At 38.0% G+C, this 16,651-nt stretch overlaps 1 protein-coding gene across 25 annotated transcripts in view; it reads left to right on the top strand.

Annotated features, from left to right (window-relative positions):
• ELAVL2 (ELAV like RNA binding protein 2) overlaps positions 1-7,614 on the top strand; it is a 104,052-nt gene extending 96,438 nt beyond the window's left edge. For 23 of the 25 annotated variants that reach the window (XM_063320286.1, XM_063320300.1, XM_063320299.1 and 20 more), the window contains 3 exons: positions 720-945; positions 4,399-4,437; positions 4,901-7,614. In XM_063320286.1, coding sequence (XP_063176356.1) covers positions 720-945; positions 4,399-4,437; positions 4,901-5,231 — 596 coding nt within the window. In that variant the 3' untranslated portion in view covers positions 5,232-7,614. The remainder of the gene's footprint in view (positions 1-719; positions 946-4,398; positions 4,438-4,900) is intronic. The other 2 variants (XM_063320285.1, XM_063320283.1) reach the window with 1 other exon arrangement.
• The last annotated feature ends 9,037 nt before the right edge of the window (positions 7,615-16,651 follow it).

Genomic DNA, 16,651 nt, shown 5'->3' with positions numbered 1-16,651 from the left:
GTGTGATGTTCCGAAGACCTTCCACAAACACTTACTGATCCCCTTGCATGTTATCTTTGATTTTTCTATACCAAGGAAGAATCTATGGCCCAAGAAAGGTTTCCTTCGAAAAATAATACCAACAAAAATGTGGTGGTATGCTGAAACTGAATCTCTTGCTTAGCGGTAAATATGGACTGTTAAAACAGGCCCGTAATTCCCATTACTGCAATCTAGAACTTGCACTCCATTCTTTGACCTCCCAGCATATTTGCCCCAAAGGGGACTGCAAGGAGTGCTGCAGGAGGGCATAAGCCATTTCTTGCTGCTGGGGAGCAGATGACTAAATTATTTACAGAATTTCTGTGAATTTAGATACTTCAGAGTAGCAAGAACTGAACAGAGGTTACAATGCAGCTGGTTCCTGGTTCACTTCCACCCTAACCACAAATGGCTTTGTTTCAGAATTACCCTTTGGCTCACTATATGTGTCTCCACTGTGTTTTCCCTCAGCCTTCCAAGCTTTCTATGGAATGTATCTTATGTCAGTTAACATAAAAATAATAATTAAAAAAAAAATTACAGTATAAAAGCCTCTGAATTCAGTTCTAATAAGCTCAAAATGATGTGTCCACAGCAGTTGGCCATTAACATAGCAATTGGTTATGAAAATCAAATGTTAACATTAATATGCCAGAGTCTCTGAATTATTTATTATATACTTTCTTCACCCTGTGCAGGGGTATCAAGGGGCGTGGGGTTTATCCGGTTTGACAAGCGAATTGAAGCAGAAGAAGCTATCAAGGGCTTGAATGGCCAAAAACCTCCAAGTGCCACTGAGCCCATCACTGTAAAGTTTGCTAACAATCCAAGCCAAAAAACCAATCAGGCCATCCTTTCCCAGCTGTACCATTCTCCAAACAGAAGGTATCCGGCACCTCTAGCTCAGCAGGCTCAACGTTTTCGGTAAGTCAGATACATACTTGTGTGCAACTGTGCTGGAAACCATGTATTCCCATAGACCTGTTAATTTCCCTCCACTCTTTCCCTTCCCATTCAGTATCTAATAAACCTAGTTAGAGTTAAACCAAGATGACATCTTTTTCTTCTACACAGTCACTTAAAAAAAAAAATCCCTTTTAAAAGGTTATTTTTAATTCGTAGATTATTGTTGATTAATGTGCAAGTTGATCCAGTTAACATTGACCTAGACGATTCCATTTTCTTCTTAGCCATATGGCATGCCACAGCCAGCCTCTTTTTCCACACCCGCTGTCTTTCCTCCCCATTCTGGCTTTCAGTTTTTTTTTCCTAGTCAGTTGTCTGAATCCTGCATACCATGCTTTGTCTTTGCTCATTACAAACTTCTGTAATGAAGATTATTCAGATACATCCACAAAAAACACATGCAGAAAGTATGTTCCCATCATGTTGAAACTACAGCCATACAGTTCCCTGTGATATTTAGTGTATTGAAAAGGACAGATGGTGAGAACAAAGTGAAACAAATATTGTATTATCTACATTCGTGAGTACCTCAGATTTTTTTCAGTGATTTTGATCGTTTGTTCCCACCCTCTGCCCTGCGCTATGTGACTGAAATGTGCTAAACAGTAATAAACAGTTTCTATTTTATTTTTCAAGAAATAAAATCAGCTGACAGTTTGCTTCAAAGAGAATATATCAAACTTCAAAAGCTCTGCATTGGCCACCCTACTTTTAGGCTAAACATTCAGAGTTCATGGACTGAGCGTCTGGCAGAACCTCTGAATTCTTCTTTTCTTCAGCTTTTCAGCCTTATGTGCTCCAGGTGTCTCACAGGTGCAAACGTCAGCACTTCAGTAGGTTTTCTGCCCTAAGGGATAGCCAATTTTATTTGTTGTTTGGTGGATTTTTTTACCATTTCTTTGGGAATAAAAGGGTTAATTTAAACAGCATGCTGAATATTGAATAAAAGTAGGCTTGCCAGTTGACCATAGGCAGAGCATAGGGGCAGAAGTTACAGGATGGACCCCAGTGCATTATATGAGATATGATCACAAGGGAGCTGTTGTACAGCCTGTGTGTTACAGCATTCAATGTACTCTGGCAAGTCTGGCCTGCTGACTCCTTGAGTTCTTCTGAGTGCACTTGATCCCGGATACTCAGCTGTGTTTGGTATTACTCTGATACTGGCTGGGATACTATCTGTATTTAACTGATACTCCAGGTAGATCTGTCATGATTTGTAAAAAAATCTTGAACTTTTGGAGTTTTTTTTCTCTGGATAGGACCTGAAGTTCTTTGTAGTATAGCAATTTAAATAGACTACCCCTGTCCTCCAGCATTAGGCTTTGAAACTTAAAAATTTTATTTGTCTGTGATTTATTTTTGTTTAAAAAGGAAGTATATTTTTGTGAAAGCTCATTTAAATTTCACTGGGAAGCTGTTATTTTTCTGAGAATATTAAGCGTGAAGTGATGCCTGAAACAACCATAAGAGATACTGTGATTTGCTGCAGTTAAAACTATGATGGTAACAAAAAGCGCTGAGTTAGGTCTGTAGTGAATAGGAGGGGGAGTAAAATCTTTCTCACTTCTATTGGTGTGGAAGGAAGAACAAGGTTGAACTGACTAGTCAAAAGTAAACTGGGGTTGCAGACAAAATTAAATTATATTTTTTTATAATTTTTGGGGGAAAGCCTTCAGGCTTCTGTTTCTTTAAAAGAGACAGCCCTGCTGAATTTTAAATTTTTATAACTCTAAAGGGAAGTGTGTCTTTTTTCGTTTCTTAGGTCTCTGCTTCGTTGCTGTTGCAGCATTCCAGCTCTGTTGCTGACTACGTAGTTCAGATTGCACCAATACATCAGATCTTTCATGTCTCTTACATGCAAGAAATCTTAGCTGTTGACATTTCAGGACTACCTGATGCATTTTCCCTGTCTTGGTTAAAGGCTGAAAAGAGAGTCAGCATAAATTTTAGTAGTGAAGAACAATAGGATCACTACAATGCTCCTTTTTTCTTATTAAGAAAAATATTGACCTGAACTTTCAAAAGCAGCTATATATAACTGTTTCTCAGTTCCTGTAGCATGTGTAACTTAAAGCATCTTTGAAAATTGTCCAGTGAATGGCCCTGAGAATTTTTCCAGAATATTTTTAAGTCATCCAGGTAACTGACGAAAACTGTTAGGGTGATACCGTCACTGTATGAAGTCCTCAGACAACTGCTGGACAGCAAGGACTTGGAAGTGGTGGTGTTTCTGGAACTATTCACCTTCCTCTCTATCCCTAAATGTTAATGACAATAGACCTCTGTCGTCCATACTAAGTCTACTGAAGTAGTCAGGCGTTTTTAATTTACTCTTTTCTTTTAGGGGTTCAGTGGCTCACTTTCTTGTCAGTGCATCCCACAAACCCTGCTCGCTGCAGAATCATAATGCTCTGCAGTTTGGTCTTCACTTAGCTGCAATCAAGACCAAATATATTTTCTCGAAGCTTTTTTGTGCACAGGTGTATTAACACTACTACAGCGCTTGAATTTGGATTCTGTATACCAGTAATGGTTCTTAAACCCTATAGCTCAGTACTGGAGAGAAATCACAATAATGCACAGATCTGTAAGGTAGCTGTAAACCAAAAACTAAATCAAGTGTACCTCTTCTACGTAGGCACGTGTTTTGTGGAGTCCTTTAGCAAGACTTTCTTTCTCTTCACATGTCTGAGATTTGCCAGGAAGAAACCAGAGCTTCTTTAGGGCAGAAATTATCTTACAGAAACACTTTAAGGAACTTGAAGAGTAAGATTAATAGGGCTGGTAGGTGCTGTAATGTTCTGAGTATTGTCAAGGTAATTCCAAAGGGTTTAGAATGGTGTTTGCAAACTCCAGACTAGCAGCTTGGGGGAAGGTGAAGGAAGAAATACATGGAGAAAGCTTGCAGTCTAATGTGTGTGTGTGTATATTCTAAATCTGCTTTATTATGGAAAAGAGTAGGAAATTGAAAAATCTTTTTTGGAGTTCGTGTTCTGACCTTTGTTACTCCTCCAAAACCCTGTGTCTATCTGGGTATTCATGTCAGAAAACTGTCAGAAGCCTCAGTAAATTCTTCATCTAAAACAAGTTAGTAATCTTGAAAATTTCACTGAGGTGGTCACTGACTATAAATTTATGCTAACAGTATTTGACTTAGGCTAAACTTGTGGCATGGTGCACTTTCTGAACTGAACTATTAATGGTTGTGGATACTACAGAAGAACATCTGTTTTGTATTCACTAACTGCATCAGGTGTAATAAGGTGCCACAGCTCTTTTAGTGGTGATACTTTAACTTTGCATGAGATTCTGTACAGTGCAAGGGATGTGGCAGTAATATACCAAGTTTCCTTAAGATTAAAGGGTGTAAAAGTCTGAAGACTGAACACTTTGCTAAATGTTTTGCAGGTTGGACAATCTGCTCAACATGGCTTATGGAGTAAAGAGGTAATAAAGGACTATGAGGTTCATGATAACCAAATTATTTTTAAGTATTTTGCATATTCTTTTTCAGTAAGACTTATATTGGATTTCTGCATGTTGAGACAAGCTGAAATTGTTCCTTTTGATACACTGTGCATGAAAGAGACAAACCTTCTGTAGCAGTTCCATGGAATTCTGTTTCAAATGACTTACTAATCCTCACTGTTTTTATAGCATGCTTTTATTCTGTTTTTCTACGTTACTTCATTTCAGACAGACCTAGGACTGTTCTCCCTACTTGTGTATAGTATTGTACATAGTATTTGTGCAGCTGGGGAAGAAAATACTTGTGATGTTACGTTTTCAGTCTGGCCAACATGTTCATGCTGTGAAAAGCCCTGTGTCATTTTCTCTTTTATTTTGAAATTTCTTTGCTGGGATTTTCTGTGTACGGCTACTTTATGATTCTGTTTCCCTCATTCTTTAGTAGGTTTCCCCCAATGACCATTGATGGAATGACCAGTTTGGCTGGAATTAATATCCCTGGACATGCAGGAACTGGATGGTGCATTTTTGTGTACAATTTGGCCCCTGATGCTGATGAGAGTATCCTCTGGCAAATGTTTGGACCCTTCGGAGCAGTAACCAATGTGAAGGTCATCCGTGACTTTAACACCAACAAGTGCAAGGGATTTGGGTTTGTGACTATGACAAACTATGATGAGGCAGCTATGGCAATAGCCAGCCTGAATGGATACCGCCTTGGGGACAGAGTACTGCAGGTCTCCTTCAAAACAAACAAAACGCACAAAGCCTAACAAGTTTATTCTCAGTGCATTAATACATGAAAACTATACAACAAAGGCAATTTACAAGAAGCTTTATGCATTAGTAAATGCCTTTGTTGTATGTCAGTGTGGAAATGGGGATAAAATGACTACTTAGCATCCTAAGAATATGTGAGATTTTTTATTGCTAATATTTGAATTAAAACTTCTTAAATATCTTTTGTGTTTGAATATTGACAAGAGGTGCAGGGTTTTTACCTGTCACAATGCATATTCTATTGCCTTCTTTGAAGAAGGTGGACCTTTTAAAATGTTTCAGCTAAGGGAAGAAGTTTTTTTCTTTTTACATGACTGCCTTTAACCTATGAGTAAATATGGAGGCTTTGTGTTATACTTTAAGTTGTTTTTTATGTTATTTCTTGATTTGCCTTGTGTTTAATTTACATTTTAATTGCATTGCTGTTTTTTTGTTCAAGAAAAGTATTTGAAGTTTACATTTAATTTATAAAGTTATAAGCAGTATTTATTTTATAATTATCATTTGGGTCGGGGAATGGGAACACATTATAAAAGCTTATTGTAAGAATACTGGAGAACTTTTCGTAAAGCAGTACCTTGCCAAAGAGATAAGAGCCTCTTTGATGTGGGTTTAAAAAAGCATCTATTTTTATAAAAAAAAAAAAAAAAATTTGGAGAAACTTTTTACTGGTCCTGGAACAAATATTTTGACTTGAATACTTTGAGAAATCTCTTCATATGACACCTAGTGAGCTTTTAAAACTTACCAGGAAATTTGCTGTTGTTGGGGAAAATTTAGAAAGATTTATGATGTAGAAATACTTTTGAGATCTTTGTATTAAGAAGTAGAGTCAATGGGATGCACTGTTGGTTTCATTTTTGTAATCATCAGTGGAGTCTTTGATCATCCTGGTTATTAGGTGGCTCACATTAATTTGTGCTTTTGAAACAAATGAAAATTTAAAAAAAAAAAGAATATAAGAGCAAGCAGGAAACTTAAAATACTGAGAGATGGGGGAAAAAAAAAATCTGTTCTTCCTAAAGAATTCCCTTCAGATAGAGCTCATGGTGTTTAGTGATGTACTTGCTATTGTTTGAAGAATTGTTTTGTCTTAAGAAAAGACATTGAGCATGGTTTGCGCCGTAGCAAATCAGCAGAAGTGGCCTGAGTTGGGTGTATTTGGAGGTATTTTGAAAGTTATGTTCAAGGCTAACACCTGAGCTTTGTGTAATGTAAATAAGACCTTGAGTTACGAACCTTTCAGCTAATTTTGGTTTCAGTTAATTTTTTAAGTTACATGCCAAGTGATGTTAAATTTTGAATGTTTTTGTATGAGTTTTTTCTTTGTAAATGGCATTAACATTGTTACTTGAGGTCTGCTTACTCATTTTTGTTGTCCTGAGGACTTGAATTTACAGTGCATCAGATCTGTTGCTATTTTTGTCTGTAGATAGTCTAGCTTCAGCTGTTTATGGTGATGCTACATTTTTGTTTATAAATATGTTTGTGGTAAAAACGAGTATAACCATAGGTTTTGAACAAATTTCCTTACATTTTTCATACAAAACCCATAAATACCTGTATGCTATTGAAATTTAACTTTGTATGATGCTTAAATCACTATTTGGGGAAATAGAAAAAGTCTTTACCATGTATTGAAGAAATTTAAGAAGAAGAATACAGAATATTTTCTGATTAGCATCTAGCTTATAATTAAATTTTTAAAAAAAAAGCTGAGGGTTTGATGCCTTCACCAGGATGCACTGACAACTATGTAGTTACGTCCTGCTTTTTGTATAAACTGAGATGCTCATATGCTTCCCCTTAGAAAAAGCAATGTTCTATGCATAACATAGTTGTACACTATCTTTGCAGTTGCTTTTGGTTCTTATTCTTTTAAATTGTAGTTATAAATTTTTCAGTATAGTACAGTACATATACTGTGAAGCGCGTGCTAAAGTGACTAAGCGAGTTTTCATGCTGACCCACTCAATGCTATTCAAAAATCAATTGGCTTCCTGAGCACTTCCTCATTCTTAGGTGCATTTAGATTGTTAAAGCTAATCCTCTGCATTAAAAGTTGTATATACTATAGAAATCACAAACTTTCCAATGTGGGGAAAACAGTAGCTACATGCTTCTTTCCTATACTACTGTAGCAACTAACGGCATTGATGAGAAGGCATGTAAATTGGGCTTCACTTTACAGTGTTTATCAGAGCACTTAGTAAAATATAAGGCTCGTATTTATTTGAAGTTGTATAGTATGACTTAATTCACATCTGTTGGAATAGAAAATATATTCTGTTGAGTATTTAAGAGGTTGTACATGTTTTCTTTTGTGTTTGGATCCTTTGTACTTTTTCATGTTCAGTACATCAATAAACAAAGTTGAAGGGAAAATAGTGTCACGAGGAGGTCCTTTACCGTATTGTTCCCTCTGTAAGTAATCTGTAAGTGAAAGCAATTATGGTAAGCAATCCAAGTGAAAGGTTTCCACAAAGTTCTTGAGCTCCTTTTAACTTAGCTTGGGGTCTTAGTTACCAAGAAGGAGGTAAGACAGTGGAGCTGTGTACCATTTCTGTTATGTTAGAATTAGTGTTGAATCTTTTCACTTTGGTTTTATATGAACCACTCAATACTTAAATTGATATAATAAATGAGGATTGTTAAACACATTCAGTAAAACTTAATATGCTGTCTGTCTAGCAGACTGCTATTCAGTGTAGCTAAGTTAATGCCCTAGTGTGTTAGAATAAATACAGAGGAGAGGGAAGGATTTACTTTTTATTGGAATGTCCATTTGCTGTTTAATTACTGCATTAATTTCTGGGCTCCATTAATTGAGTGGATATTCAGTTAACCTTAGTTTGCTGTTCTTTTCACTTACCATCTCTTGAAGAAATTCTTTAAAAATTAGTCAGTTGTCTCTTGCCCTTTTAAAGTACGTATACTCCTAAATTTGTTTGCTTTACTCAATTGAATGAGAGTAAATTTCCACCAGTGAGAATACAATTCCAAAAGTAGCTTATGCAACATAGCTTTTATTTCTAATTGTTTTCTTTCCCCTTCTCTTTTATATCTTTACTGTGAGATATTATTTTTTTTGATACAAAACTTTGCAGCATGTGTTGTGGTGTGGAGCATCTCCCATCACTACAGTGTGATAGGGTTGAGTTTACTTGGATGATGGGGTCATAAGTCTGTGAAGACGACACATAGATAACTACATCAAGATGCCAGTCATAACCAGTGCAAGCACACTGACTCTTTATATTTACTTATAGAAATAGTGTGTACCAGTGACCTTTTATGTGGTTGTGTTCTTTGGTGGCTGGAGTAATGAGAGGATGCAAGACAGTGCTTGGCAGCAAGTGAGGAGCTATATTTGGAGTTTATATTCCAGCAGGGACATCTGTGTGTTCAGCTTGCACTCTTTCACGGAAGGATGGTTTTAGTTCTCAACTTAGACCAGTTGGAGTTCAGTGTAACTAGCCACGGTTGAATTATTTTGTTATATGGAAAGGAGGAAAAAAGTCTTTATGTAGTTGCCTTCAGTTTAAAATCAAAACTGGTTATATTTTGAGGGTTAGATGCAGATAAGCAGGCAGTCAAGGAGCAACACTAAAAATTATCAGTCGTAAGTGCATTTGCCCAGAGGAAAGGTCAGTGCTGAAGAATACAAGTATCGTTTTATGTAGCTGAGCACCCCTAGGTAGTGAGAGCTCACAAGTAAGGGAACCTGATGCAAACTTATGCAGAGGTAGTACTCTTCTTACTATATTAAAGTTTTATGATAAAGCTAAGGAAGAAAATGTGAAACTGCTTCATGCAATACGGTGGAGGACGACTAGTTCCTTTTGTACCTAAATAGTAAGAGTTCTGGGAACGTCTTTAATGTGTGGTACTAACAGTGGCAAGATAAGACAAGCTGGAAGTATGACCCTGGCAGAGGGTGAGCTGTAAGTGGGGAACATGGGTGTTAACTGAGGCACTTGTGGAAGGGGTTCGTTACTGCAGAACCATACTTGAGGCTTGTGTAGCTTCTTCTGCGAAGGATTTATGCAGTGAAATCAACCACAACAGCTGAACTTCCCACCTGTGTATAGAAGAGCCTGCCTTTGGCAGGAGTGTGTCTTCCCAGTGCAAATGAAAAGGGTGCATTTTTGTAGAGCGGATGCGATGGCTGTCTGCTGGGGTTGTACGTGGTGTGTATTCACTGCGTGACACCCAGGGGTCATCAAGGACTAGTAAATGTGAGATGCTCTTACCTGTACTGCTGAGCAGGACTGACTGATGGTTAAAATCCATTTCCCTTTGTATTGTCACTTCAAACACAGTGCATGAAGCTGACAATGTGTAGGAATGGTGACTTGAGTTAAATCTTGAAAAGCAGCAACTAATTAGCTTTAATTTATAATTTATTAGTTTATAGTTTTATTTTATGACTAGCAGAGAGTATCTCAGGTGTTTGGGTCTTTTTCTACTGTAACAGTTTGAGAAATGAACACAATTTGAGATATGTTCCATCACGGGCAAAATGGAATTTTTTTTTTTGCCTGGTATTGTGCTATTTCATCCCTGTCAGCACTGTTGATTCAACTGTGCTTGCACCTTCTTTTATGCTGGGCTTTGTCTGCCTAGTTGTGGCATTTGGATTTCAGCATTTTCATGTACGCATCTCAAAACAAAGAAGGATGCATCTGTTTTTACACTGAAATTTCCCTAATTAGACTTTTCTGTAGAGGCATCTGTCAACAAAACTACTGCTGTGATGCTTTGGGCCAGCAGATGAGCTAGCACATCAGAGGTCATCTGGGACAAGCAACTTAAAACAAAGCTGGGGGAGAGGCTGGATCTTTTGGTGGGAGGAGGTGGAACAGGTACACTGTGTTAACATGGGAAGCCTGCTCTTGGGGTGAAGAGAAGTTTTAATCTGAAAAGCTTGACTTGCTGACCGCACTTCTAGTGACTATGAGGAAAAAATTGAGGAAGCAACGTAAACTTTGAGGTACCTTCAAAGCAACATGAGTGACTAAAGTGGGTTAGGAGGTTGCCTAACTTACGCTATCAAGTCTGATGCATTACTGTCTTATCTTGTAAGTACTCTGCTGTTTTCTGGTTTTGACCAACATTCTGCTCTGAGACATAAATGGAGACAAGGAAAACTTTATTTTTTTTGTATACGTAAGGCCACTCTAAAAACCAAGCATAACTGCAGAAAGCTAATAAACCATCTGATTTCTTATTTTATGTAATATATCATGTGACTCCTGTACATAAGTGAATTTAAGTCAACATGACACTTTTAGTGACCCTGTAATACTGCAAGGAAAGTTGCTACAACTGCTGACAGAGTATTGGTTATAAACACTGAATAGTTTACAAAAACATAAGGGCTGAATTTTAATTTGAAGCAACTCTTACTAAATTACTCTCACTTAAGTAGTAGGACCCTTCCCTAGTATAGCACATGTATTTTTGTTGTTTTGAATGCAAGGTTGTTCTCAGTTTCAAGTGTTTACATGAATGTTCTGCTGATAAAAGCTTCTGCAGGTCACCCAGCTGCTGATACAACAGGGCTATTTGCTAACACTTATGAAAGACAATATTCTTAATTAAATAGCCCTGAAAGTTAGTCCACCACTTCTTGATGTCTGTCTCAGAAGTTTGGTATTAACTTTTAGAAATGCAGGGTATTCTGTAGCAGCCTGTTGTGTCAGAAGGAAGGTGGAGATAAGTCAAAGAAAATGTTTTGTTTTTTTTTTCTACTACTATCTATACTTTGTGTCATCATACAAAAATACAACAAGCAAAAGCGTCGTGGCAGACTTTATTTTTTCTGTCCTTGGTTAACATTGGCACTATTCTTATGGATCCAAAACAGTTCTGTTGTACCCTTCGCTTCAAGCTGTCCATCTTCCCTGTTCAACAGTTCATGTTTTCTGAGAAGTTATACCTTCAAAGACTTTCTGGTTGAATTACTTCTTTCTTGAAGTGTTGTGTTGAGTTGCATATTTATTGCAAACAGCTGTAGTATCCATTTTTATTGCCACAAACTCAGATATGTTATAAATCTGAATTTTGAAAGTAACTGTAATGCTTGCTGTTAATGATACCCACTTATGGCAGGCTTCTTGTATATAGGCAAAATATTTAGGAAAGTGAGTTTAGGCTTCCTCAGATTGCTGTTTGTTGTGCTAACACTCCCCAGCCACCCCACATGTGTGTGTTACCCCAGCCCACCTCTCTGATCTGTTATTAACCAACCCAGCCTTTGTGCATCCAGTCCATGCAAAGGGATTTGTGCAAGTAGCAGAGGGAAAGCTTGAGAACAAGAACACAGGCTACATGTTTTACAGACCAGGGAAGACCAGAAAAGGCAAAATTAGTCTTCTAATTACTTCCATTAGGTTGCCTATACAGGACTTACATAAACTGATCCACAGCTGATTAATAACTTTCTAGTGAGAACTCATTTCTAGATGCTACTGCTTACTTTCCTGGTTGGAAACAGCGTCTTCCACGTTCTAGATAGCTTAACAATATTTGCCATAACCCCGAAGCTGATGCTTTAGGAATTTATATGGCCATCCCTTGGAACAACTCGGGGAAGAGAGGAGGGAACCCTGAAGTGGTCAAGTCTGGACCAAAAAGGAAAGTTTAAAAAGTTGTTGAAAATTCAGATTATGTTGGATGCTCATCAAAACTTCTCTTCTTTCAAGGATTACCCTCTTTAGTCCTCTGGCTTGTTCTTGCTTTCTCTGGGAAAATGGGTATTTCATTTCCTGCTACCTCTCCAGAAAAGCAGAAACAAAGCAAAAAAAGGGTGTGAAAAAGCCAAAAGCAAAGGCAGCAAAAGCCTGAAAAGGAGCTTTCACATTGTGACACCAAATTTCAACAATTCTGTCATTTACTAGTGGGCTTCTTTGAAATCTATGCAAAGCATGGAGAGCAGAAAAACTAATTAAAAGTAAACTAAAAACTTAAAATTTAATTTCTAATAAAATGAAATTTTAATCATAGAATTAAATAATAGAGTATTATTTCTTCTAACAAAATAAAATTAGAAGTGAATTTACTCTTTGTTTGACTGAACTGCCACCACTGAAATGTTGTATATTACTTGAGGACTTCACTTGATCACGGTAAATCTTTGAAGAGACCCATGCTTTAAGCATTTGCTCACAATAAAAGCCTGTAGCTATTACCTGGGAAAATGAAGAGTTGAACAAATTTGCTTCCAATGGAAGCAAATGGAGTTTGAAGTAATTATTACATGTATCAAAATAATTTACTTTATTCTCTGTTCCACACAGACGTTTTTCCTCAGCAGCAACACTAGATGAGGATTTCTGTAGGACAATGAAGGAATTGGTCCATACCAGGCACTTAAAGGCGAACTCAGTTTTCTTGGAAAAGGTTGATACTTCTCCAACTACGCAGAGTTCCTGAAGGTGCTGCTGCAAAGCCCTTCTTTCACCTCTAGTCTCTGAGAACTGTCAGGAACTTCTTCCATTGATGAAGATCAAATTTCTAAAATATTCCAGGTGGGAATATTTTTGTTCTTCTTCAAGGTACTAAGGCTGAAATCACCTCATAGCATTCTCTAGTTCTTAATTTTTTTACTTTTATAAATTTCAAACTGTAAACAAGCCTTACAAGGTCTAATCCAGGGAATATGTGGTATATGATTTCAGGGAGTCTTGTCAAGGCATTATGTGACCATGTTTGCTGCTATTTGACAGCATTTTCTTCCTAGATGATTCCTAAGCGTGAAAGGTCCGTCAGTAATATGGCAGTATTGTGACAGATGTCACAAAGTATTCTTCCTCAAATGCTGATCTTTAGCTTTTTCCAAATACCCTGTTTAGAAGACAACCCGGTAATCTGGTGAGTCTACGCAGTGTCAAGTATCCCTTCAGCAGAAGGAGCTTTGAAGAGTTGGGTAAACTTGCAAATTCAAAGCTATTTGTCAGAATCCAGAAGCAGTCATGGTAACAGTTACCAGCAGGTTTCTGGACTGGAAGGTTATTTGGGATTTTGTGTGGGTTTGGGTAACGCAGTCTTCTACAAGTGTCCACACATTGGGAGAACACAGGGTCAGGCTCTGGGAGAGACCCCGTTTCTATCATAATCTGCTTTCGCTTAGCCACCAAGACAGGTGGAAAATTAAGAGTTGAGACTTTGGGTTCAGAAAGTTGCTTTGAACTTCTTGCATGTTTCTCCAGGAAAGCATGTACTAGGCAGTGGAAGTCACCAAAGTGACAGTGGGATGAAGCAAGCAGCTCTGGGCTTGGTTATAGGAGCCGATTTAGCCAGAAGGGGTGCACTTCAGCTTCTTAAGCAGCTCAGCCAGGCTGTGGAGAAGATGAAATAGAGTCTGTTGGAAGCATCCAATGTGAACCTTCTATCAGAATGCTGATACCTTGTTCTTTACCAAAATGAACCTCCTTGCACAACAAAGCTTTGGGAGGATAGTTATATTCTTCTGCATGTTAGTACTGTCATCTCTCCACTGTAACTCCAAGGCTGCCATAGAAATATCATCTGGGATCTACCTAGTTTAATTCTTGCTGTCTGTTCAGGCTCCTTTGCCTAGAGATGAGCAGGTGTGTCATGTTCACAGGGAACGGCACTTCACTTTGAACACTGTGGAGTTTTTGTTTCTCATTAGGTTCCCCTAAATGTCTTTGAATTTTGGCAAACCTTACAGATTCTGAACTGTTCTTCCTAAATCCAGACAGCTGCTCACCAGCTGAGCTCTATCAGCCCTCTTAAAAGTCTGATTTTCTTAGGAAATGAAGCAAAGCTGGTTTGGGGGAGGTTTTGGGTGGGTTGTTTTTTTTTTTTTTTGTATCTCAGCTTTAGCTGCCCATTTATTGTCACTTCCAGCTTCAGCCTGGTATTTTGTGCATAAAATACTTTATGGAAGGAGTGTTGCTTCACATTCACATTTATTAATATTAGTATATCAGTATTCCCAGTATGATGTTTTCAGACTCTGGAGAAAAGAGGGGAACGGATGAGAGTGTCATTTGACTTTGGACACTGGCATGTTTTTCTCTCCTTTTGGCTACTGACACGAGTTTGCAAGCTAAACATTTTTCACTGAGGCTGTGATCTTTCCTACTTTGTGAACTGAAATGCAGCACTCAACTCAAACAAGTCTGTATTTTTAATTCCTTTCTGTCTTAAAATTACAGCAGTGCCCTACTGCAGGTATTACTGATGCAGTCAGATGATCATAAATTCACTCTGCAAATTGAGTTATGAAAGAAATCGGGTGCTCTCTGGAACTACTATCAGCATATATGCAAAATAAAAATAAATCTTCCCAAACATGAGGGAGCAATTTATGGGGGGAAGGCTTAGGAGGGAACTATAGTCACCTTGATGTGTAAATACTGACCATTTTTTTTCTTTACGTTAGACTGCACATGCTTTTTCTATTGCTGCAAGATGTATCTGTGCAGTTGACAAGGTGCATCTGTTCAAGGTGCTGGCAAGGACAAGACCCAAAAAAAGAAGATCCAACCACCTCGTTGACTGGGGACGGTGAAAAGACATTTTCTTAAGCAATTGAAAGCTCATCTGGATTCCCCGCCAGCAGAGGTCTTTACAGGTAAGAAAAAACTTCAGCGTAAACTTTTTCTTTCTGTGCATTTAAGCACAATCTTTACACTAAGTTGAAAGCAAGACTTGTGAGCAGTGTAGGACCAACAACCCAAGTGGTTTTAAATATCAAACATAGTGCTGATGCTTCTGCATGTGTAGCTTTCAGAGGCAGAGATCCCTCGTAAGGTAGGCAAATTCACCATGTATTTTGCACGTGTGAACAGCACTTATATTCACAGGTAAGCATGGCATTTTTCATGCTGCACTTCCCCCGCGATGTATTTCTAGGATGTGCGCTCTTGTAAATAACATAGTGAATTTTTAACAGGAGCAGGTTCCAAACATGCTAAGTTGTTCACAGCTATAGCAGCTCCCTAAAAGCATACCTCAGGAAATCATAAAGTGTCGTATAGTGCTAAAGATATGCAAGAACAGCACATGGGAAAAGTGACACAGGGCTCTTATTCTTTGCTTATGAAAGTTAGGATGTTGTGTTGGGTATCTCCTATGCCAGGTCTGGCAGACTTGTTCCCTTGTCCCCCCGTCTCCTCGGAGGCAAGACAAAACCCAACTTCAGGTGGAGTGTGGGAGCGTGGGCATCTCTGGTTGATGGTCCAGAGTTTGCTTGGTCTCTTCAGTGCAAGGACTGCATCTACAGGGTCAAGCTGGTGTTGGAGGACACGAGGTGTCCTGGTATGGCTTCTCTCTGGCCACAGGGCTGTTGCAATTGTGGTAGTCTGCTGTCCAGTGCATATCTTGGCAATAAGGCAGGCCTAGCCTTAAACGGTTGTGGACAACTACTCAATCAGAAATTTGTTAAAGGATTTTTTTGGGAAACTGATGTTTAAAGAGATGATAAATGTTAATACAACTTACTGGGATAGTCTCTTTTTTTTTTTATTTTGTAGGAGCCTTTGTCCTAGGAAATTTCAGAAATTCACTGTGAAAAGTAGAAAATTATGTGATAATGAGGAGTTCAAAAGAGAAAAATGGCACTGAGATAGAATTGCTTTATTTCTTCTGGAACAGAAATAATTCTAATAATGGTAATTTTTCACTGTGATCTTGTTACCCTCTTTTCTGTAGCTATTCATACTCCTCTTTAGATTTCAAATTGAATTTGTAAATACATTGAAATTTTTGGAAGCTGGTAGGTGATTATTTTTCCTGAAAATAGGCCACTTACTGTGTTTCAGTGAAGATGGTAGAAATTTTGTGTGAAGGGTTAAGGTCAAATCTCTGATTAATGAAACTACTAGCCAGTGTGGTGGTGTGTTCTCTTGCTGTTCAGGATTTTTCTAAGAGGTTAATGAAGCATGGAGCCCATTGTGAGATCAAGAAGCTGATTTTAATGAAAAAATGAACATACAAGAATGCTTAATGTTAAACTAGTCTTTAAAGACCTCTATCTGTGGAAAACCTTTCTCTTTGCCCAAGACCCTGGATCAAGCAGAGCTGCATTTGTTTAGTATTAGGTATTTGGGAATACTGATAAGTCATTGCCCTTCAGTAAGAATGGTTATGAATTGTTCTGTTTGGTAGGGGTAAGAGGATTTCCTTTTTCCCAGCATAGTCAAGGGAAAAAATATTTTGACCCTGTCTACTGCAGGAAAGTAAACTGTGCAAAAACAAAACACCATTCAGTTTGAACTGTATTATGTAAATTCCACTGCTAATGATTTCTTCATTGCACACTGTCACTGTGTAGAGGAAAACCAGACCTCACACTGATTTCCACTGTACCACTGGCAGGTGAATCTATACACAGTTTCATTGGAATTGCAAGGTCAAAACCAAAATGAGCCTTCTAGTT

This window comes from Chroicocephalus ridibundus, chromosome Z, assembly GCF_963924245.1.
Source record: "Chroicocephalus ridibundus chromosome Z, bChrRid1.1, whole genome shotgun sequence".
Lineage (NCBI taxonomy): Eukaryota > Metazoa > Chordata > Aves > Charadriiformes > Laridae > Chroicocephalus > Chroicocephalus ridibundus.
Note: the sequence above shows the minus strand (reverse complement) of the source record. Positions and strands in the feature narration are given on the sequence as shown.